Source organism: Polyodon spathula, chromosome 18 (genome assembly GCF_017654505.1).
Source record: "Polyodon spathula isolate WHYD16114869_AA chromosome 18, ASM1765450v1, whole genome shotgun sequence".
Lineage (NCBI taxonomy): Eukaryota > Metazoa > Chordata > Actinopteri > Acipenseriformes > Polyodontidae > Polyodon > Polyodon spathula.
Window position 1 is genome coordinate 30,303,829 of NC_054551.1, and position 25,449 is coordinate 30,329,277.

Genomic DNA, 25,449 nt, shown 5'->3' on the forward strand with positions numbered 1-25,449 from the left:
GAAAAATTACCCCAAAGTCAGAGACTAAGGCACTGAGACTGGAAACACTAAAAAGAACGTCTGTGTAATTGGTTGTTAGTTCACAGGAAAATTTACTTTGTGTGTTCTTTCTTTCTTTAAAAAATAAGGAATTGAGACAGATATTTGTTAGAGAACAGAAAAATAAATAAGACAAAATATTACCTTAATATATTTGCTCATAAACTTGGGTTGAGGAATGTAGACAGCAGAATATTATTACCTTATACCAGCGTGTGGCAGAGTAGAGCTCTGCCCTATATAGATTGGCAGGGATGGAGTTAAATTCCCCTACCTGCCTGGGTTTATTGTGTTCAGGTGGCTGGGGTTGATTGGAGTAATTAACGATCAATCAGCACTCAGCCACCTGACATAAAAGGAGGCCTCAGCTTCCCATTAGAGGAGGGAGCTGAGCAAGCAAGCTGGTGTTTGTGCTTGCTGTTTTTGTGGGGTTTTTGTTTTGATCCAGTGAAGGCATCGCCCAGCCTGGAAACCTTTATTTTTGTAAGTTTTGCTTTGTGTTTTGTTATTTGTGTTTAAATATCTTTGTTTTCGCCCTTGTGCCCTTTTATTTTGTGTTTATTTGTAATAAAAGTATTATTTTTTTGAACTGCAGTCTGTCTCTGGGCCTCTATCCACTCGCCAGCCTGCCACACAGCGATTCTCAAAATTCATGTCACTGCGAATTCATTCTATAAATACAAATTACCTTGCTACCCCACTGCCCAGTATTACTGCAGAATAGTTAGTATTAATAAGTAAAACATGCATTACAAGGCAGTATCAACAAAACTAAAATATAGCCATTGCATATTTTCATAGCCAACAGTATAAAAAATAATACATTTTTAAAAAATGACATTACTTAATGGGAGGGGTGAGCTTGCACGGATGAACACAAATGCTTGAAAACGGGGCTCTGTGTGGCTGAGGTAAAGACGAAAGTCATATATAACAGTTGGGCGGGTCCTGTACTTGTTTTTTTAGTAAAGTGAGTGCAGAAAACCTGATTTACAAAGGTAGGTAGATGAGAAAGACACGAGCACTTTCAGCGCTGTAAATAGTAGCCCTGGAGATTCTTGTCGCACAGAAGTCCAAAAGATAGCAAGAGGTTGCTGAGAAAATCTGAAATTCAGTGTCCCGTCACGAGAAAGGTCCTTCAGCGTTTCTTATGCTGGCAAATTAGCACTTGCAGTCGCTTCAGTAATAAAGGGGTTTCTAATCCATCCTTCTGCTTTCTGAACCTTTTCATGGAAGTTGAAACTGTAGCTGAAGGCTTTCCAGGTGGCTGGTGATAATGGATTGTAAGTCACTCTTTGAAAAGGTGCTCTCATCAAAAAAGTGAACTAATAAATAAAGTGCTTCCAGACTGGCACGATTTACATCATACCAGGCCAGCTTCTTGATCCAGCTTTCGATGTTGTCAATGGGAGTAAGGACAGATGCATCTCATCCTTGGGAGTGACATGTTAAGGATATCTAAGCGATCGAAAATATCTGCCAGGTAAGTTAGCAAAGCAGGCCATTTAGCATCTACAAGCTTTTCGGCCAGCGGAGAATTGTTGTCAGAAAGAAATATTCTCACTTCCTCTCCGAGCTGAAACAAACGATTGAGCACCTTGCCCCGCGGCAGCCAGTAAACCTGTGTGGTAAAGTAGCTGACAGTGCTCTGCTCCCACCTCATCACACAAAACTCCAAACAGACAGGCATTTGTTGGATGAGACTTGATAAAGTTGACAACATGAACAGCTTCGTCGAGAACTCGTTTCAGAATGGGTGGCATTTTTATTTTAGCAACAAGCGCTTGCCTGTGTATCACGCAGTGAGTCCAAATGGCTAATAAGCCAAAGTTGGTTGCTAGGTAACCAGTTCAGAACGTTCATACAAGACAGGAAGAGAAAATGAGGACTCATTTGGAGTAAAAAAGTGCCAATAATAATAAATGAACGTACCTGTTTCTTAAAACTAAAATATTTAATTTTTTTAATTCCAACCCCATTGAAAGGCACTGGCGACTCCATTTAAGATTGCAGCCTCTAGTTTGAGAACCACTGTCTTATACATTGGTTCACATAAGAACACTTAAGAGAGTACTTTACTGAGGCTAATACCAACAAAGGGTACTTAAATATGGGGAAACTAAAATATTTGCCTAAATATAAAATAAATATTTTCTGCCTCTGGAATCCCTTACGCCTTCCAGCATTCTTAAGCAAAATATAAAATAACAAAAATATATAGTTTTAAAAGAAGGGGCTAAAAACTGAACAGTTTGCAAAAGCAAGTATAAAAATAACATTTGGTATTACTAACTCTGATAACAAATGCTTTCCTCTCTATCCTTTCTGACCTGAATAGCAAAAAAACACAATGAAACACTTCTCGCAATACTAGCTATTGGATAGCCCAGTACTAGACAGCAATCTATACTGCTCTTAGCCTTTGCAAACATTAATAGAATGGTACTAGGATTCTAACAACACCTGGCTTAGCCCTAGGGACGAGTGAAATGTATATTTCATAAGAATTAATTTTAAGGTATACATCTTGTACACAGGGATGTCCAGTCCCAACATAAAGGGGTAAAACCAGGATAGGGGAGCTTTAACCAGGTGAGATTGTTACAGATTTGTATTGGGATTTACTAGGGTTAACACTCCTCCTCTGAAAAAGTGCCACATCTTTCATGTCCACAGAGTAGATTTAATGACTTCACTTCATTATCTGAGCTCTGGCCCAAAAGGGGAAGGTTCCCTCTTTGGAGAAACCAACAGTACCTGATTTTCCTCAGAAGTCAGCCACACAAACAGCTTGTCACCTCTCTGAAGCAAAGCAAGACTGGGTGGCAGCACCTTATAAAAGTACTGGTATTAGACAAAGTATTGTACTGGTTTACCATTAAATCTAAAGAATTCTTGTTGGATTGGAGCAATGAATTTACAGCCAAATGTCTAGAGGTATTTTCTCAGTGTGCTTCTGGAATTTCCAGGTTAATAAATTCTGTTTCTATCATAAACACTTCAACTTGCTCCCTGGTTAGTAATCTAGATTCGATAATGAGACCCGTAAGTGGTTCTGTATGTTAGACAGAAGGGCATCTTTTGATGCTAAGTCCCTGAAGTGGAATACTAGAGCTCTCTATGTCATGCCGATGCCTCAACAGAAAATGGACGATGCAAAGACACACACGGGTGCCATCAGAGCTTACTGCAACGCTACACAAACAGTGCTTATTTGAGCAGTCACCTTATAACATCACTGTCTCTGTTTCTCTATGTATAGGAGACAGTGGGGTACAGGGATCTTAACACGATTCAGCTGGCTCAAGCTCTCTGTACTCAACAGTGAAAGACTAAAAAAGGGAGCCCCGTGTGCTGTTCAGATGAGACAAAACAAGCTCCTCACATAGGCTGCACAACCAAGGGAAAAGCCAAGTTAGTGTTTTTCTCTCCCCACTTTGCTCTCTGGAAACTCTCCACCCTCCAAAACCCCTTCCCAGACACAAAACCACACCTACCTATCCAGAGCAGAGGACAGCCCGTAATTTTTCGTAAGTGCCAAAATACTGTCGATTACTTTTTCTGTGGGAAGAAAAAAAAAAAAAAAGGTTTATCCACTTTTGATCAGCATATCCATCATTCTCAACACACCAGCAATATCCCTAGTCCTAACACCAGCTCAACCAATATCTTGATGCTCATTCTAAACTTACTGCAGTCATCTTCAGGGTCAAGGCATTTTGGTTCTCCAGTGCAGTCAACTTGAACAAGAAAGAACATATTTACGGTAATCTAGAAAGGTAGCCCTGCACCCTAATGAACCCAAAACCAGAAAGGTTTATCTGGTTTCAGCATGGCACAGGTTGTGAAAACATCAGCTCCATTTTTTATACATAATATAGCATTATTTCAAAACTGATAAAAGGGCCCATTTGGTGAATGCGAGACCCAACATGATTGGTATGCACAAATTCATTGAGGTTACACTACATGCTTTGGAACAAGCCCATAAAACACCCTCAGTTAGGAATGTCATTTTTAAACAAACGCATTGTCTGGATAAAGACTACATTTCGTAGGACTGTGAGAATGCAGTTGTCACTGCCTTGCTATTCTGCTCACTTGAGTTGCTCTACAGTGGTGCACATTCTATTCATTTTACTTAACATTTAGCAAGGGTCCTCGGTTTTGTTTATTGCAGACTGTGTGATCTTCCTGTGGCCTTACTGTTATTTTTAGTAGGGTTAAATCTCAGACATGAACCGAAAACCCTAAATTATATCCATACCAGTGATTAGGCTCATGAGAGACCTCGGGCTGTTATCCCAGAGGAACTAAATATTTAAAATAAACAATCTATTAGAAACAACTCTAAAAAATAAGCTAATATATTTTGATTAAACAAAAACAAACAAACAAAAGTAAATTGTTCACCGTTTAGATCTGAGAACACTGGCCTGGCTGATAATATTCACTACAATGTTCAGAAAAGGATTTCAACAAAGGGATGAAGCTTCAACAAAAAAACAAAAAAAAACACTCTTTCATGCAGCCTTAAAAAGACCAAGAGCTTTTAAAATGGTCATTCAGAAGATGACTGCCAAGTAACTAGCCTGTTGGAATTTACAATGAGCTGTAGCTGTTACATTCCTATTAAAACAAGTCTTGAAAATACCATGCGTTTCTTATTGCCCCTCCCACCACCAACCAACCAAGCTGCCAAGGTCCCTCTGGAAATGGGAGAAAAAGTTGACGATAAAATACAAACAGATGAAAGTACACCTCCTCCTACATAGCACAATTACTTTAAAATCAGGCCAGACTGCAGTCTGTAAAGAAGGACTTCAGTTCAATCTAATTCAAGTGTGGAGAAATCAAAGTCAAGTGGAACAAACACAGGACACTGTTTCAGAGGCTACTGTTTAGGGTCTTTAAAAAGAAGCCTTTTTGTGGAATAGAAAAAAAAAAATTTAAAAGAAAAGGCTTGAGTCTTAGGATCAAACAAACTTTAATTCTTCAACAGTTCAGCAGCTTAGCGGGTAGGGTTATCTACTAGAAGAGAGTAAGCCATTTAAAACACACTTTATGGTTTCTATAGTGCCATCGTGACCACACATTTGATCAACTCAGCAGTAACCTGTCCTGCAACTGTTGCATAATAAAAAGATGCAATTTAATTCCATAACAGTTTATCAAGTACAACACATAAAACATCTAGAAATCCTTCTTTTATGCAAAATCATCAACCACCCACTTAATATTATAGAAAAATAAAACTAATAAAAGACAATAACAATTTCAGAGAAAATGTGTCTGAGGACTCCGCTTGATTCAGTTCCATTAACAGCTGAAGCAACACCACTAGACAGACGCAGGGTCTCACAGCATAATCTCCAAAGGTTTGTTGCATCAAACCCAGCTGCAGTAATGATCACTATAAGCCTCACAGAAAGTCTGAAAGTGAGGTGATTTTTATATATATATATATACATATATATAAACAGACTGGGATGCATTAAGGCATTTGTAAATACAAAGCCACAGAACAGACAGGCATGAAAATTCCTGGACATTTGTCTGGGATTATTTTTTTACTGAATTTAGTCACAGGAGACTGAAGCATAATGTCCAGGAACCTTCTGCAAAACCTAAAAGAAAGGCGCCTACTTTAACTGGTATGGATCTGTATGTGTCAAATGTGACTGGTTTACTTTAGCTTTCACAATAGATTTTCAATTAGCACAAAAGTAAGATTGCACAGGAATAGCCTTTTGGTCCTAGTGCTGGTGGCAGTAAATGTCAGCTGAGAAGATGTCACTAAAAGGCAATGAAAGGGCAGGAGGACAAACAGAGGGAACACAGGATGGTGAAAAAGGAAGGCTGAACTCCGATGTCAACAACACGCAGCAATCTCTCACACCAGCCTAAAAATAAACTGGTTTTGTTTTTCTGTTTGGGTCTTTTTTTTTTTAAATGACTTGCCAAGAATTTTTCTTTCCATAACATCTGATAAAACACCTTGCATCAGAAATCTCGTTAAAAGAAAGTACATTGCTTTCAAGTTCAGTGAAGAAGATGGAAGTCTAGTGCAACATAACAAACGGTGGACACAAAACAACCCTCAGATCTATTTACAGTAACCTCTCATCCAAACCGATACTTAGCTCCCTTTCAAAACCAGCCTACCTATTAACTTTACATATCTATACATTGCTCTCGACCCGATAAATAAATAATGTCTCAATCCTAAAATTGTAGGTGATGCAACACTTTCGGCTATAGCTGTTGGTTTTATAGAACACAGTTGGACTGCTGTCCCATGAACATGTGCTTACAATATTTTGATGGAACTATATATGTAATCTATCCCTTAAGGGGTGATGTTTCCTTAGACATTTAAATGGGTAAAATGACTGTTATATAAAATAAAAAGTCTCTTTTTTATGCCATTGCTGCTTTCTTGTATTAAAAACACATTACAAACAAGGGAAGGCTAAAGCTTGCTGTATCTCTTTACCAAACAAAGGAGTAAGGGTTTTACCACAACTTTTTACAGTACCTAATGCTAACCTTATGTTGCTTTCATAACAAAATATGTCCCTCTATTCTACCCAACCTGCACCCTTGTGATTTAGTGTGTAGTATAACATGGTCACATTGACATGACACTGCAGATGCTCTAAAACAGCCAAGACATAACATATAAAGGGATGTACAGAACATACTGTAGACAGCATCCTGATGGGACTGAGAAGATCCCGATTTTGAATATTGACATTGCTGTTGGCTTAGTTTGGAACCCTTCACCTTTTTCACTTTGCCTTAATCCCTACTCAACAGACCCCACTTAATGCAGCTGTCTTGAAAAAAATCCACACTGGCACGTACAGTGTTGCATAATACCAGCGCTGGCTTGTAAACCCCATGAGGAGGCGGGTTTGTTTAGGTACACAGACCACAGCTTCATGGTTTTTCTGACTGCTATCAGAGAGGAGATTCCCTGCCTCTGTGTCACATCGCTCATAGCCAATCTCTACAGGATAATCTTGAATCTAATCTAATCATGAAAAAGATGCACAGTGGCTTACTCATACCTCATTGACAGCAAGGTACAGTATGTGAGAAGATGGGGAATTTACGGAGGGGCTGGAATCTCATCCCTACCCTTCACTTCCAGTAGACCAAGAGAAAGACTGACCAAATGGGCACAGCTGTGGACTGGAAGGAAGGCTGTGTGCCATTGTGCTCTGGGAAGCAGTGTTATGCAGTAGAGAAAAATAAAGGCGGGAGGGTAGTGTAGTGAGACTTGAATTGAAACACATCAATTTAAAAAGACGCTTGGACTAACCTCTGGCTGTAATGGTCCTGGTCCAGTGGTCTACCCTGGTCCATTGTCTGATCGATTGAGAATCTAGCTCTAGTCCACTGGAACTTGTGTTATACAAAGTGAGATTACAGTACATTGATAATACAGTATGTTCAGTGACATACGTGAGAACCCTCAGCTAATAATTATATTAAAGTATAAAAAACAGTAACGAATACAGACTGACAGTTCAAATTGTTTAGTTTAACAAAAACTGGAATTTAAAATCGATGATGACTCAAGTTCCATTTGATGCTGTCGGCCCCCCCTACCATTCATCTAAAGAGACGGTTTACCTATGGATAATAAATAAAAAAAGAGCATGATTCACTCACTGATACTATATGAAAACAAAAAAAGGGCAGGGATTACCAAACTGGACCTAGACCGATGGACAGACGCACGCACCACTCGGAAAGGAATTTACTAAACTGTTACTGCATCACACCTCGCGTCTTCTTTTTGTGTCACTGTGAATGACATTTCTCACCCTCTGCTGCTCTTAAATACAATGCAGATCAAATAATCCAAGGCTAAAAATGTCTACCGAGTTTCATTCCATGTTACTTTTTGGGGAATTTAATAATAAAACAGCTAGATATTTCAGTATGAAAAAATAGATTAAAAAAGAAATAGAGAGAAATAGAAATTTAGAAATAGAGTAAAAAAACAGAATGCTTTGTAAACATGAAGCAAAATAAATATGTGAAAATCAGGGTGGTTGTAAAGTGGAAGTAGTATATATCAAGTGCATATGTAATTGTCCCCTGCATAAAAATAAATAAATAAATGGCCACAAAACAATTGTTATTGGACCAATACAAATACTATACCATATCAATAATCAAATGTTTAAACTATTGCTATGGCCAGTGATAGAAATAATTGTGAAGCAAAAATGGATAATACAGTAGAGCATCACAGAATACACATGTGAACCCATTTTGAAAGTCATTTTTACAAATCAGGAAATATAAAAGCAATCCAACACAATCTTGTTTCGATAGTGGCATTTTTCTGGACAAATTGTGTTATCACTCTGATAAGTTTTAAAGCACAGAGATATTCAATAATCCAGACATATTCTGCTCTTCAGCGAGTGCGGTTTGCCTCCTCACACTCTTGTCCTTGGGGTTTTCAGAGCACAGCAGTCTGGAGTGCAGTAATTAAGAAACACGTACATATCTCAGAGCGTGACGGAGGGAGGCTAGTGCTGACAGCTATGGTGAAGAAGGAGTATTGTGCCAGGCCATTGCCCCGCTATTTAGTTTGGAAAAGCAACTGTGCACAAGATAAGGCGGGCCTTCCCACTACCACAGAGCAACACTGCTGGGGGGACATTCGAGAAAAAATTAATGTTGTCAGATAAGACTGCTTCTGAGAGAAAAAAAAAGGGTTGACCCCTACACAGTTTCTGTTCAGTTCTCCCAGGTTTTAAGAGGCTAGCCAAACTCTCCAGTATTCATAAGACAAATTGAGATTTAAAAGACATGATTCTATAGGGCACATTTATCAAGGTCTTTACACTGAAATGCAAACTGCACCTTTTTTTGTGTGAACGCAAAATCAAACTGTTATTGTTATAAAACTAGTAACAACTTAAGCATACTTTTAATAAATGTAATATATGTAAATGTGTGTGTGTGTGTGTGTGCTATTTTTTTTCTTCCTTGCGCTAGCTTAAATGCCATTGGTCAGTTGGCACTTGGCATTTGTCAATTTACGAACCAATGCCTTCCCTTCACTTCTCTGCATGACTTGCACGAGGCGCAAATGCACATGCAAGTTTTGGCAACGATCATTCAATGCTGTGATCTCCCCGGTTATACCTGTGTTTTCATTATCCAGTTCCACATTTCTCTGCGGTTCGTTTTTTACTACGTCATTTAATCTCAAATCTCTCCCCTGGGCTGAGAATTATGACTTCCCCATTGGGAGTGTATGTTAAGGCTGAGTGCTCTACACTGTAAGTACTCTTTGATGGTGCTGCTATATAAGCAGTACCCAATGGCTCATACAGTAAAAGCACTTCCGAGCAGGAGCGAAGAGTCAGGAGAGCTCTGGTTCAAATCCTGATCTTGCACAGTTGCTGACCTTGGCTGGAGGCCCAAGCAAGATCTGCACTGGTTTTGTGCTCTTGTGGGTTGGGGAGAAAAATTGTCCTCATCACACTTCCAGCAAACCCTACTGGTCAAATGCGCCACGAGTTCAGATGGAAACTTGCCAGGTTTAGCTTTTTCCACCTGGGCTCAGCAGCTTGGTAGCACTGTTGCTTGAGTAGTTGAAAAATGCGAAGGCCTGACAGTGGGATAGGAAGTTACTTATTAATATCCAGTTCTTGCGATTGGGAATAATAATTAATAGTTGATGAAAAAGAAACTAAAAACCTTCTAGAGAAGAACTGACTAGTGAGGATAGTCACAACAAAAAAAGAACAATATACAGTACCTTGTGTTTTGATCCCAAACGGAGGCAAATAATGACCGATTCTTGACAGTCGTTTAAAGTTCCGATCTAGAAACATTGGGGCTGGTTTAGTGAACCTTGAGAGAAAAAGAAAAAGAAAAGGTACTTTACTGCATGGCAATACTTTGTCCAAAACAAAGCTGTCATATTTCTCACTACCTACTGGTCAACTCTCTTTGACTCTGCTTTATGGTACCGGTACCCAACTGGTAAGAGAATGTACAGGCACATGTTGAGACCTGCACAAAACCTACACATTAACACACAACTGGCAGAGATCAACTGTGTGGAAGTATGTACGCTGTGGTAGGTACAGCAGAGCACTGATGTCACCACATCTGCACTTTCCTTTCAAGATGTTGCAGATTTGAGACTTCTTTTGAACTGTTAAGCTTTGCTGTAGGGTTCTTCTCATGTGGCAAAGCAGAAAGTCTCCACAGAATGCCAAGACAATCCCTTCAATTTTTCAAATGTTCTAATTTTTCAAAGTGTGTAATTTCATGTACAAAGGCAGACGTTCTAACAGGCTTATAATGCTGTGCGAAGAGACAGGATTGTAATTCAGATTATCATCTAGGAGTGGAAAGACCTATGTCGATAATGGACAATTTAAAACCTGTTTGCTGCTATATCCGTGTGCTATGTTGCCCTGAACTGCGAAAGGTCACCCTGGGAACTGCTCACTCAGGACGATTGTCTTAATTTACAAAGTGCAGTCTTGGCAGTGTCCTCAGAATCCACACTCCCCTCCAGACAGACAGGGACCAAATTCCCTGAACCTGAATCACCCAGGAATTACGTGCTTTAGGGCTGCTAGCACTTAAACCCTTTAAGCAATTTGAAGAGAGAAGTGGCTACCAGTCATTCTTGCCGTGACCTCTCTGCTCTTGCTGCAGTTTGGTCTGTGTCAGAGGCGAATAAACAGCTTGCTCAACCCTGGGTAGAACATCTATAACACTCTTTGGGAGGCACACATACAAGAGATGCTTCCATCAAAAAAATGAACTCATCCTGCCCTGGTCAAAGCTGAAACAGCCCTGCACTAAATCTGAGACAGAAGCAATTTCTTTCAGACATAGCGACGGCTGGCTTGCAAATTCTGATGCATGTGTCACAGTAAAGAGCAATTGTTTTTATCAAACCATCTCCCTGGACACAAATCAACTGCTTTACACACTGACTAACTATAGTTACTGAAACCAAACCAGTGAGGGATGCATTGTTTGTTATGTTGTTGTACTGTAGTGTTGCATCAAACATGATGTTGTCTTTTTTAAGAGAGGCTTTTCCTGAATTCCACACCTCAATGAATGAACCCCTACCATATAACAAGTCATAAAAATGTGAATAAAACAAAACAAAAAGGCAGATAGCGAGGTCAGAAATCTGCTAGCAAACACTCATATTTTAAATCTACATTTCAAACTCATTCCTTGGCCCCCTCTGTCCAGTCTGGCAACCCTAGATGGCATCCTCACTGTGGAGCTCACTAAGACTCAGGATAGACAGATCCCAATTACAAGTGCTGAAAGGTTTAACGGTTCGAGACGAATGGTTTTTGATGAATCTCGCTGTCTCCGAACTGGAACGCAGTGAGGTTTAACGGAGCCTGAAGATTGCCAATCACTGTCCATGTTTTAAATTCTCTGAAAAGGTTACAGGTCAATTAGGCTGTTTGCCTGCACAGGCACACTACACTTAGGTATTTATCCCCTGGAAGAACAGCAGCACAGGTTTCAGCAAGTGTGGAGAAGGCTACCCTAGTGCAGCAGGGCTCACACACTGAAAAACACATGGACAGTTTCTGCACTAAAGTATTTTCTCTGTCAAATTAGTCACATAATTTGTTTTAAACACATAGATCTGAAGCATGCAACGTGAATCACCCATCACACTCACATTCTCAGCTAGACTCAGCTCACACATTCACACGTGTACATTAGAAGGCACCATGCTCTATATTTATAATTATACAGATTTTCATGTTGATCAAGCTGGACTGTATGCTTTGTCACTGCAATGGGGCTTGACATAATATCCCCATCATTGAACCGATTGTGCACGCCTTCCAACCCTGGGGGTCAGAGTGATAAGTGGTAGCTAACAACTTTCTTCTGAAATAATTTCAATTTGGTTCATTAAATAATTGCAACACTCTAGTTTTCCGCAGTGGCTTAAAAAAGCAGACAGCGTCACTCATTGAAAAACTCTGACAAACCGCTGTAAGCCAGGCCTCTAAACCATCCTCCACAGAACCAGAGCATGTGTGCCAAAACAAAGTACCAATAATTAAAAGGGCAAAACCTTTTTTCTTAGTGGGGGCAAGATCAAACATATAAATAACCACAGCAAGAATTCTATGCAACTTGACAAGGTTCTGCCTGCCATAAAACTGCTCCTTGCCAAACAGCTGAATCCCATTGTGCTTCCTTCCTCTACACTATCTCACTGGGGGCGATAATATTTTTGTAACCGGTCAGCATGGGTTGAAATGAGACATATGATTTAAAACTGCAATCCAAACAATTTCATTCAATTCTTCAGGGGTGGCCAGAATTTTCTAAATGATGATTTGTTGGAACTGCTACACACACACGTCCTGCTACACACACACACGCCCTGCTACACAAACACTTGCTTACAGGATCACATGGACTGAGAGTAATAAAGAAGTATTCATTTAGATTTGGTTTCTCCTCCCCTCATACACAAGGCTGACGTTGATGCCAACCAGTTTCAAAAGAATAAATGTTAACAGGTTAAAAGCAACTTCACATATACACAATGACTGAACTTCTATATGGGAAGAAATCTATAGAAACAGATTATAAAATAACTGATCATTTATTGAAGAGGCTGGGACAAAAATGTAAACATTTAAATATTCCTCTAAGACAATGGATTCTGGCAACACACTGACTGTTTCGACAAGCAAATGGCCACTAGAAACTTCCGGATGTGGAGCAAAGGTATAGCATGAGATCAGAGGCACAGACAAACCCCTTTAGTGAGAACCTAAACACATTAATTTAGATAATTTTCAAAAAAAAAAAAAAATGTAAAAAATGTAAAATAAATTTTAAAAAGTTACAATTGAGGTCCCTGGCACACGTTCCGTTTCACTTCAAAAACATGGGACTACAATCAATCTGCGAAAACCAACTAATACAGACAAAGCAAATATGCATGTGTTTCCATTTCATTACATTAAGATTAGGCATTTCTTTAATCACCACCAGGCTTTGTGTTCCAGCAAAAGAAAGCAAGCTGAATGATGTTGCAACCCATGTTGTTCCTTCAACACAGGCTGACTGCAATTACTGCTTGCTTGTTTAAAGTCAAAATGACAACAACCTGTCCCACACTGTCCACACCAGACTGATGGAAGAGGGGGTACTTGGGGTCACTTGGGTTTTTTTTTATTTTTATTTTGCCTCAGTCTCACTATGTTTATTCTGTGTGTGTGTACCCTGATGAATGCACATCTGTTACAGTACATGGCTTCAATTAAACATTTCTTTAGCTAACACCCGTTGAGTATTATCGGTAATTTAGCATGGAATGTGTATCTGTATACTGTATTTATTTGTTTTTGAATCACAGGTGAGAACCATTATTTTATGTTTTTGGCAAACCGCTTCTGGAAAAGGGATTTTACTATAAAATGTACATGCTCTTAAATTTTGACTTATTGAGGACCTGTGCTCCCCTTCTTCATTGACCAAATTTCACTGATTTGATATCCATTAGGACAAGCAAAGCACGATTTGAACACACAAAATAAATAAATAAATAAACAGCACTGCAGCACGGCTGCCACATTGCCAATAAACCATTCATTTTATCAATGGATTAAATATATGAAACTGTTTTAGAAGGTTATTGGCTTTAAAAACAAAAACAAATACCAAAAAAAACAAAAAAAAAAACTATTAGTCCAAAATTGGTTCGATTTGCTGATCTCAAGTTTCAAAGAAGCATTCCGAACAGGAATACTGTAGGCTTCCATTCTGATTTTGTCTCTCCAACCTCTTATCGAATCTGCAGCACAGGGTTCTCTCTCTGATCAAGGGGCACACTGCTTTGGATACTGTAATGTTTGTTTGTTTGAACTTTGTATACATCATTAGTAAAAGGGCCTCTGGATATAGATTTTAAAAGCACCCTTGGTTAGTTAGTTGTTATTGCCAAAACAGCAAGAACGTACTGCGAGTACAAAAAGGTTTTTTTGGCAATGTAAAAATAACGCACATTTAAATTTTTTATATATAGGAAAATATGAGATCAACAAATGATGACAACTTTTATTAAATAAGATTTACTGGAATTATTTTGTGTACTTTAACATAGTTACCTAACTGGTGCTTGACCCATAGACCTTAATATTTCAGGGAGAGAAACAATCCACAACATCACAGATTCCCAACTTAATCAGAAACCTGTCACATTCCCTCCAGTCTTCTGTTTCCGCAGACCATTAACAGGCTCTAAAAGCCTCAGAACCGAGAGTCTTTCCCGCAGTACTAGAAACTCTTGAAGAAATACAGGAAGACTTTCAGAGCGGGGTGAGGGATAACTTCAAACCAGCTCTCCTATAAGATGACAGACAATGTCCGTGTGTGAAAGCACCAGAGCAGCACCCTGGCTCAAGGACTGTGGGAATAGGCTGATTGGAGAAGACAGATGCTCCAGCCTCAACACAAATCTGGGAACCAAAAGAGCGCATAGCACAGACACACAAACAAACAAGGTCCCCTGCAAAATTTCTGCTTTTATGAGAATCTTGCGTTGCCTGTGACCCACAGGTCAGTCTTCTGCATATATACTGTACACAAGTATAACATCCACGGCTCTACTGTATATACAAAATTGGATGAAAAAGTAGATCACAATATGCTATATGACTGTATGCATAATTAGGAACAAGTGATGTTCATGATGGCAGACGGACAGGTATCTCCTTATATCCATAGATTCTGATGCTCTCAATTGCTTGTGCAAGACCGTGTGCTTACCAAAATTCATGATATGTGTACGCACGCCTCCACAATATCCCAGTTGCATTCCCTACTATACCCGACTACAAAGCAATACAAGTTTCTATAGAGACCCAGCCTTTGATAACTTTCCCCAGGTGTCATTTATTGCACTGCTGTTCACTGAAACTGTATAACAGAACTTTGTTTGGATCTGAAAAATACAAGACCTTTCTGACCATCATACTAGTTTGATCCATGCCTGGTTCCACTAAACACAGTGGCTGATCAAACTTGTATTAAAACCTGGAATGGGTGAAAATGCTATGCAATCAGAGTCTTATTTCCATCCCTGTACCACTACATTGTACAGTTAGAATGTCTTGCTATTGCTAAGCTTTCAACTGCTATTTTCTAACCTGTTTCCACTTGTCCCCAAACCTCCACTGAGAGACCTTTTTGTCAGTCTTCATTCACAATTTACAATTTGTGAAAGATGTCACGTTTCAATAAAAGTGTATTCCGTGACTGCTAATATCTTTTCAGGACAACAACCAACTTCTCTTTTATGAAAATATTTCACAGTAAATGGCAAATACCCCTACTGTAGGCTAAATTTAAATATGACATGGCATTCCCAGCATTTCACTCAAGATTAACTTGCACCTCCAGCACTGCAGTGCAAAACCTATTCCCAGACTCTTAGCTCTAGATTCACACTGAACTCCAGCCTCTCGTTTTGTAACCCTGCTATGTTTAGGAGTTGTTTTTCTCTGCTCCGTTGTGTTTAGAGCTACTTTGGCACCCCCGGCGGCTTCCAGAACCGCGTGTCTACGACCTGCAGCGAGAGCCAGGAAGCAGGGAGACTCGTAGCCGCCTCACGCACTGGAAAGTAGGGACAAGCTGGGGAGCGGCTGGGCCAAAATGAGCTTATGCACCAATCAACAGCCTGTCACATTCGGAGAGGGCAAGGCCATCATGATCTGTGAGAGATCCATTCTGACAGCAGTACACAGGTAAAGCACTTTAATAGCATAGAGCCCTTTCACAGCCTGAATTATTCTATGCGCTCTTAGAGTTCTTTCTCCAAGTTCCGTCCCCCAACCCCCACCTCCCCTAGCTGGGTGACTCTTTAACCCATGCATCTCTTAAAATCTTCTAGTTCCAATACATCCATTGTCTCCCACTGAATGAGGAACTATCCAATTCCGCCACTGCACTGTATGCTGGTGAAAAATGGTTTGCAATATAAGAACAGCAGAAGCAGCTTCAGGGTCTATCAAGTCCACCAGTGCCTACTACACTGGACCCTCCAACAGCACTGAAATTCTACTGTTTCACCATTATCTGTATAAAATTTACAGACAGCTGCAGGAGACATGCCATTGTAAGGGGTTGCAAACAGAAGGCACAGCAGGTCCTGGTACCACTTGATTTTTTCTCAAGTGCTAGTGCTACAGCACACAGTTGGTGTGGTATCGCATTTCCCTGTATCTAGGAGGGAATTGTCTGATGTTGGGCTGATTAAATGACAGCCCTCTTAACTTTGTTCCATCACTCTCATTCAGGAGAGCTGCCTGGCTGTATCAGGTTCACCAGATCTGACAAACAGGGAAAACCGCACTTCACCCAGTGCCCATCGGCAGCAATATCACCAAGATCCAAGAAGTGTAATCGAATTGCAGGCCCGTATGGACAGGTCTGATGACAGTATAAGGGGCCCATAGGATCACAATACAACACCTGACCAATTATGCAACAACATAACTAGGAAAGAGCACACTAAGCAGCTTTGACTGGGAGTAGCTTTTGCTCCAATCCATTCATAAATACTGTCCTAATTCACTTGTCTGCACTGTACTCTAGAATTACTAAAAAAAAAAAAAAAAAAAAAAAAAAAAGTATGCTGTATAGACTGAGGACAAATCAAATAGTGGTAAGAATTGGTTCGTTAATATTATCACGGAGGGTTTTCTATCTGACAATGAATAAAAAAAGCACTAGTCACAGTGAGCCAATACTACGGTAGCCATCACAGAAGCTACTGTAATAAGATCTCCTTATCAGCATTGCCGTTTCAGCATTGCCTTACTGTCGCTTGGCTTTATTTCGTGGGTTTTAATCTCTCCGCTCGTCTCACTTCTTCAAGCCGATGTGCCTCTTAACACTACAGCTTTGCAACAGCTCAGCATGCTACATGCGGACCAAACTAGATTACCACCGTTTTTATTATTGAGGAAACAGCAAGATAATTATATTGAATTTATAATATAAAATAATGACAAAGCTGAAGCCTTGTACATCTATCAATGATTTTATTCCACTAGCACAGTGATCAAAAATTCCCTTACGCAATTTCCCTATTATGGTTTCTGGTCTATGATCTTACTATTAATACTAAAATGATGCTTTTCTGTCTTTCACACTGTGTCTCTCACATTGAGTTCACTCACTGTCACACAGGCAAACCAAGCCAGATAAAACTGTAGGACTACTTTGGCAACTGTGTCCTCCATTTTTCCTTTGATGTTCTCTATGTACTGTAAGGTGATAGATGCAAATCGCAGTATATGTGATATTGCTTTATTTCTTTATTTTAATTTGTCTACTTGGATCTGCTTGTAGACTTCAGCACAGGACTAAAAACCAGGTGTCCTCAGAATTGGTCAAAAGCAGAGGATGTCTTGCAGCCTCCCAGACATGGATTAGTTTTCATCAAAAAAAGTAGGTACATTCAAAATGAAATGCAATATTGTGGCCAGAGATGTTGCTTTTGTTCATGATTTGGAAACAATGAACTTGGGTGTAAATAACCGATTTAGTTGTACCTTCTTTTCCAAAGGCTAGAATAACCAGAATATTTTCATACATACCTTCAAATGCACCGTAAAAAAGGTTTACTGAACTGTAGACTCTCAGGACAGATCGTACCAATTTCAATATTATATTGTGGTTTATTGTGAAAGCTGGTATTGATTTGAGGTGAATAACCCGCTACATAAATTCTACCATAATACCGACATCGTCGATTCGCATGGGAGTAAAAAACACAGGACGCTTGAAACTTTACAAAAAGTCCCAATGTCCTGTAAAAAAAAAAAAAAAAAAAAAAAAAAAAAAAAAAAAAAAAAATAAAAAAAAAAATCAATCAGGACCTCTGAGAAAATTATCTGGCCTTGAAAGAAATGGATGGTTCGCACAGGACAACATTTCATCAAAGTCAGTAAAAATTCCCAAACCACCTGCTTATGTGGTGATTTTCAGTCCCATGCAAATCAGGCTTTTGACTGACTGTATTTCTGTGCTGGGAAACTGAAGGAATTCCTTTTAGCCTCAGATTTATGATAAGGGGGGGGGGGGGAGGGGGCTCCAATTTGAAACACAAGTGGGGTTGATCTAAAAGATTAGAACCCATTAGTTATGCATGTTGATCAGTTAATACATTTTTTACATGACCCCTTACTGGGAATTATGTAGCTTACTACCAATGCTAACTGTAAAGATACTGTATTTTTCATAGACAGCACAAAAACTATGTAAAAACTCAGACGGTATGCCACAAACCAACCGACGAATCGATGAATGAATGAATGAAATGAATGAATGAATGAATAGTGTAATGGGGAATATAGTGAAAAACACAATAGCTTTCTTTGATAACCATTTCCAATCTGCATGGCTTTTTAATTTTTGTACCAGTTTAAATTAGATTATGTCCTAGTTTGTTTCAAGTATTATTACGTTTAACATACAGGTTTAGAAAAAATATCGACTCATTACTAATTTATGTATTTTATAACAGAAAGTCACGCTTAAAGTAGCAATCATCATAGTGTGTTCTGAATTGCCAAAGACACTAGGATCTGTGGTAAAATGCACTACTATTAAGAGAGTTGAATAGCTCTACTCCCCAATTTATTCCGTTTTATTTCCAGTTTAATGCAATCAGCAAATCTCTTTGTAAGCGAACCTTCTCTTGGCACCTGCCTCCTCACTGTGTATATGTGGTGATAAATTTGTTACAGCACCTTAAAATGATGTTCTGTATAGGAGAATGTGCGTTATACATTTCAAACGCCATTTATGCTGAATATTTGTTTTAGATATTTATGCAGGATATTTGTCATTCATAAATGCTGTCATAGAAAAGAACACAAACATGGCAATTGTTCTGTATTCATTCCAAGCAGTGTTTGTTCGAATATGTATCCCCACACTCTTACACATTTATGTATCACAGTATGCCATATATAAAACAAGCTGTGCTTTTGTGAGGCACAGCCATTACGGACTCTGACCTCACAGTCACATGCACAACACAAATTATTTTAGTTAAAACACAGTACTGTAAAAAGGACAGACAAAACACTGCCCTTTGCAAATCAGAAATAATAAACCCTATAACACAACTTACCCACAACTACTTATTTACCATTTGTTTAGTGTTAATCATTAATAGTGCTGTACTTGTGGCCTATTCTACAGATCAATGACATTCAACATCAGGAACTCACTGTCTGGGAAAAGGGCTTTAAAAGCTCATGACATCATAGTCAGTCAATCAGCTTTTTATCCTTGTGACTTAAAGGCGGGTTGACTCATTTCACCCTAATTGAAGCCACCATCTCTTACACAAAACACCCTGTCCCTCTTCAGCAAGCAACGGAAAACAACAAACTGTGTGGTTTTAAAAGTGGTTTCTTTTTCTGTAGGTGGTGATGGGAGTTGGTCATGAATTGACCTACACATTCCCACTCATGGAAAAGGCATTCTACACAATCCACGAGGCATTACGATTAGCAATCGCTCTCCATTGTTTACTTTACTTTAAATACATCTTAGCTGCTAAAAATCCCCCAAATAAACTTTAGATTTTCTGAACACTTTTGGTGACCATATACAGGAAAAGCTTTGAAGACACACAGAGTATAGAACTATAAATTATTTTAAGATTTTAATTGACTATTGCTAATTAACTAGTCCTGTTGTAGACACTGGCACAGTTGGCTCATCTCATCTACCACTTTAAAAAACACTACATAAAATGATCTTCAGCAACACTGCGTAGTTTTTTGCAGCTACTGTAGATGGCACTAAACGCACCGATAGTCCTGAAGTCAAGCACCACTGATGCAACTAAACTGGATGTTCTCAGGACCGTTGCCACAGTTAAGGCTGAAGGCTGTCTGAAGGACAACCAACAAAAATAAATAAATAAAATCAATAAATCATTGCCGATGGCTGTGCCAGATTGGGACTGCTGGAGACATGGTTTCCCACCTTTTTCTGAGAGGCAGTAGCGAGCGGATTGACTGAACGGAAAGGGATTGCTTACTTTGGATAGATGGCCGTCATCTTGGCTGCTGCGTACCCAGGTTTGCAAGCTCCCTCGCTGAGATTGCCATATTTGTACGTTAACTCTAGTGGGCTACAAAACAAACAGAATAAAACAGAAAGAGTTTAGACAGGCAATGAAATGGAAAGTGTGTCTTTCACAGGCAACAGCAAAGTGAGGTTTCCTTATGTGAGCGAGATTAAAAAGTCTACCTGTACCAGAAACATTACAGGTGCTTAATTTGACCTGGTGATATTTCACTTACCAGCACATTTATACATACATTTATATATTTTCTACTTATATATCTTGTTTATGGAATTATTTAGTTAAAAATATAAGGAAGGGATTGGGGAGGGATGATGGTTCCAAGTTGCATTTCTACTTTGAAGTAACTGTTTATGATCTTCCTTCATGCGAGTTCATGTCAAGTTAAATGTCTGCATGATGTTGCATAAATAACTCTAAGGAAGAAAAAAAAATGCCTGGTGTGGATTGCCACTTCTCAACAGCTCATTTCTCATAACAACATCTTACCCTCAGTAGAAAGGTCAGACCCGCATAAAAAAACCTCACACCACAATATTAATTACTCTTCGAAAAGGCAGCTTTTGACCTGCTCGTTAATAACCAGCTTAAAATTTGCCAAACTCAAATAAACAGGGCTCGGAGAGGCAGCCGCCCTGTAATTCACATTTCCTGCCTTCTCTCTAGTCCCGCCGAACTGAACCTGGCATCAAGTGATTATTGGCTTTGGAACCATTTCAAACTCCTCACCGATCCGACAAGCTCAGGACTCCTTCTGCTGTTCAGTGTGGAGCCTGTGCTAGTTCGAAAACCTGTGTGTGCACATGTGTGTGTGGGAGTGCTTATTGTAAAACACACTGAGGATAGTACAAGTAAAAATACAATATCTGGCCTTCTCCCAGACTGTATACAAATTTCTCCTTAAAAGGTAGCAGGGATACCAACATTGCTCTATTTTAAAGAAATATATAACTAAAGATAATGTCACAATAGTGTTTTGGAAGCTTTCCCCCTTGCTGAAGCTTAGTAACCCAGGTCCTGCAGACACAATCCAGCAAGACGCTTCAATATATTGTCAGCTGCAGTGCTTATGTCTTTCAAGTGATACACAGTTTATTTTATTGAATAGAACGTTTTATCCTTTACATTTAGGAGTGTCCCATAACCCAGTGCCTACATGGTTTCACTATTCTAATAAGTTGTGTAAAAGCTGCAATGACAGTCACTTCTGTTTTATACTGCACTCTTTCACGTGTGTGATAGCTGAATGCCACACAGACCATCACCTCTCATGACAGGTTGTGTTTAATGAAGCTTGTTCTGTCATCAGTGATAATCGGAGTGTAAACCATTATCCACGGCGTCACTCTGCAGGCTCCTGTCCCACCACCCTGCACATAAACTTGTGTTCTTTAAACCTACATTTAGATAAACAAGGGTGCTTTACACTTAGCAATTTTGCTTTAGATCGCTTTTACCCCGAATAATTAAAAATAGACATTACTATTCAATTACACTAAATTCTTTTCAAAACAGGAAAACTGGGCTTTAGAATTCACTGTAAATGGAGGGTAAGCAGTTCAAAATAAATTACCAATGTAATTGCTGTATGATGTAACTGCTGTGCACAGACAGAGGGACTCTGTTGGCACTCACTAGAATCTTAATGTGGAATTGTGCGATTTGTACTGTTCTCTCAGCACTGCGGTTTTTATGTCCCGAGTGCAGTAATGCGTCTGTTTGTTACTGCTACTTGTCTGCAGGATCCAGTTTGATGAATTATTCACCGTGTTGGTGTACATTTACAACAGTGTCTATATGTTAACTGTTAGTAATTGCAACTTAAGCCAGTAGCAAAAGTAATGGTAACACAATGCTATAAATGCCAAACAACATCTTTCATGCTAAAGGAGAGATCTGTGCAATTCAAAGCATGCAGTAGGACATAGTGAGCATTGTTCCTTTTCCAGCACGGGTCACATCACCCTGCCGCCTGAAACATTAGAGGAGATGCACGAAACAGCCCCAGGTGGAGAAACATTCTTTGTGTGCTTTCTGTCAGAAGAAATGTGGGCACTCAATGCTTCAACTGCAATGGTTAAAATAAAGGATGGCTCTGTGATTGAGTATACTAAGAGACTGCAAAGATTTGTGTTAGATTTGTCTGAAAAATAGGATATCATTTACTGTAAGCAATGTAATAAGTAGAAAAAGCACATCTTATTGGTTTCGCAAGTAGAAAGGGTCATGCACACAGCAACAAAATAAAAGGTGCACGCATATTGCGTTATATAGAGTTTACTTACAGCTTAGCATCAAGTTTCACCAGGAAGCCTTGTTTGTCAAATGCTGGGGAGAGAAAAAAAAAAAAAAAAAAAAAAAAAAAAAGAGAAGAAAATAAACATTTACAGTATAAAGTACAGTGCAAAGGGTCAAAACTCAACTGAATATTAAGGAAGCTGGCAGCTTGACAGTGTACATTATTTTTTCATTTAGAGGCTTAATAAAAGTTTTCCTTAAACCAACACTAAATGCTAGGGCAAAGTTCCTCCCCACCCAGGCCATGGTGCCTCTTAGACCTCAGGTCTGGAACACATTGGTCATCTATGAGCAGATCAGAGCATTAGCACTTCTCCAGCCAAGCATGCAGGGCTAGGGACAAAGCCAGCCAAACAGACAGTGCTTTTCTACTAAAGGAAAACCAACATTAATTCCTACTAATTCCTTTCTGTCCTGCTGTGAAAAACGATGCCGGATCTCCAGTTTCCTCTCTTGGCTCTTCAGGCAAGGAATAGTAAATCAGAGCAACTAAAAAATAAATCAACAACATTTAAAACAGGTCTGTCCAGAGATATGAAACTCCAAAGTCAGCAATTTTGTAGCTATGGTCGGGGGTCTCATCTGATAACTGACTTATTAAAACACTCTAATATTCTGTTGACACTACAGAAAAAAAACTTGTGACCTACCCCCGGAACTGCATAGAAATTTAAAAAACAAGCAGAAAAACCTGAAACCAGTTCTACACAGTACTATATTAAATATAAAGTTCTACTGCACTGTACACTGGGAATAATCATTATTATACATGGAGAGTGGAATCACTAGAATTCCAGAACCACAAACAAACAATAAGAACTGTTCTTCTGGAACTATTGAATTCTTCAGACCCCTTAAAACACTATTGTGTCCAGCAGAAAACATGTATCCTAGGATTACTGCTGCTAAAGTATAGAAATATATTTAAAACAATTGTCACATTTTTATTTCTTTCTCATGTAACTTCCTAATCTCTATACCTCACCTCCTCCTTAAAGGTAAAAAAACAACAACACTTACATCTTATTAATACAATAGTCTTACTGGTGAGGATACAAAAACATTCAATCTTTGTGTTGGAAAATTACTAAACTACCTAAACTATACTTTTTTGTAGTCAGACATGCATGTACCTGGATTAATTGAACTTGCAAGCTATAATCCTATCCAAAAAAACATATTTTATTTTTTTATTGAAACTGTGCTAGCATTACCGAACTGTGGAAACAACATACACCAACCTTAATGAACTTAGCTGGGTGGGACATTATAAGCAGCTACGCATATTTACTTGATTGGTTTGAATGACCTCCCTCATTGATGATGATGTGTTAATCTAATCAAAATAAATACTGCTCCCAATCTGTGCAGAGATGACCTTTCACTATTTCTCCAGAAAAACAAAGTGAATTGAATTGGGCTGAAGTTAACAGGTTTTTAAGCAGCAGTACTAGCAGCAGACAGTGGATACACACATTGAAACCACAGCAGATAGAAAGGGTCCAGGGTTTAACTGCAGCAGGGATCAGGCAATGCGGTTGATGGGGGCGAGAGGTTCCCTTTCGCCAGAAGCTATCAGAGCAAGAGTTGGAAGGTTCAGTGTCTCCGTTTAAAATCCTTACAAAAGCAGTACTGGTAAGACAGTAAAACTAATAGGGATGGATTTAACAAGCTTCTTCTCCCCTCATTTAAATGTTGCCTTGTAATTTTTAACAACCTAAATACATACAAAAAATGTAAGCTATCAAATACACAAATCAGAAGGTTAATTTAACAGGACTTTGTAGCCACCAGAGTTTAAGCTCAAACTCCCCATTATAAAACACGTCCTCCTCCACTATCCCCAGAAGTCATGAGCTATCCTGGTTAAACATGACTTATCATCAGAGGTCGTATAACTAGTCCTCTGTTTCCCACAGGGGTCTCATTTTGTAACAGGAGAAGGCGATTTAAGAAAACAGTCAAAGCTTTACTTAGTAAGACTTTAAAAGTACTCTCCAGTGTTTCTAGAAGAAAAAAATTTCTATCACAATAAAAAAAAAAACACAATAGTAATCATTTAAGTAAAAAGTCATTAATTTAGCATGTCTGTCGACAGCATGTGTTCCTTGATGGCCCGGGAGTAATTTAAAATTGGCCAGACTAATCAAAAATTAAATAAAACTAATGAACTCCTTATTACTACTGAACTTTTAACCAGGGGTATTCAGAGAGGAAACACAGTTCTTTCAATACACGCTTTGGTGCCAAATTTTTGTAAGTAATGAAATTGCAGCAAACTAAGGTCTTTGCAAGATTAAAAGCGATGAAACAACATTATACTATCTGGGGTAGCAGTGCAATGTTGGGAGGTAAGGCTGCTTTACTAATATGCAATGATGAACTCAAAACATAATCATCATTCAACAAACATGCCTAGATAAGACTTGAGAGAAATTGGTAGCCAAAAATACATTAAAAAAAAGCAGTGTTGCTATTATCCATCTTTCCTATCATGGATGGACAGATGAATTTATCTGGATTGTATCTCAATGGTTAAAGGCAGAGGGTTGTGAACGAAGAAAAACACCTTTAACAATGCTTGTGATGTGGACCTACAGAACATTACCACCTCCCAACATGGCCACCAGGTCTGAATATATTTGGGTATTTTTGGGGCAGCTGTACCTGAGCCTACTGTTCGTCGCACGGAGACAAATGGATCCCCCTCAAAATCTGCAACACAAGAGTGGCAATTCAGCTCGGCACATTATCACACAGATGGCAGTTAACAGGACCCAATCACAAACCAAGAGAACCCAATTTAGAGGAGTCTTTAACTTGTCTCACGGTTTCACACTGAAACTCTGCATATATGCTGCCCTGCAAGTACCAATCTAATGAATAGGCACGGCATGCATTGTGCAGTACATCACTCGAGTCTTGACGGATTGCACATGCCC

General features: G+C 39.1%; 1 protein-coding gene across 4 annotated transcripts in view; it reads right to left on the reverse strand.

Moving 5' to 3' along the window:
• The window catches only part of LOC121330892 (CMP-N-acetylneuraminate-beta-1,4-galactoside alpha-2,3-sialyltransferase-like), a 71,310-nt gene that overhangs the window by 24,066 nt on the left and 21,795 nt on the right, over positions 1–25,449 (reverse strand). For 2 of the 4 annotated variants that reach the window (XM_041277814.1, XM_041277812.1), the window contains exons 3-7: positions 25,175–25,222; positions 22,495–22,537; positions 20,162–20,254; positions 9,833–9,927; positions 3,537–3,600 (exon numbers count right to left, since the gene is read on the reverse strand). In XM_041277814.1, coding sequence (XP_041133748.1) covers positions 3,537–3,600; positions 9,833–9,927; positions 20,162–20,254; positions 22,495–22,537; positions 25,175–25,222 — 343 coding nt within the window. The other 2 variants (XM_041277816.1, XM_041277815.1) reach the window with 2 other exon arrangements.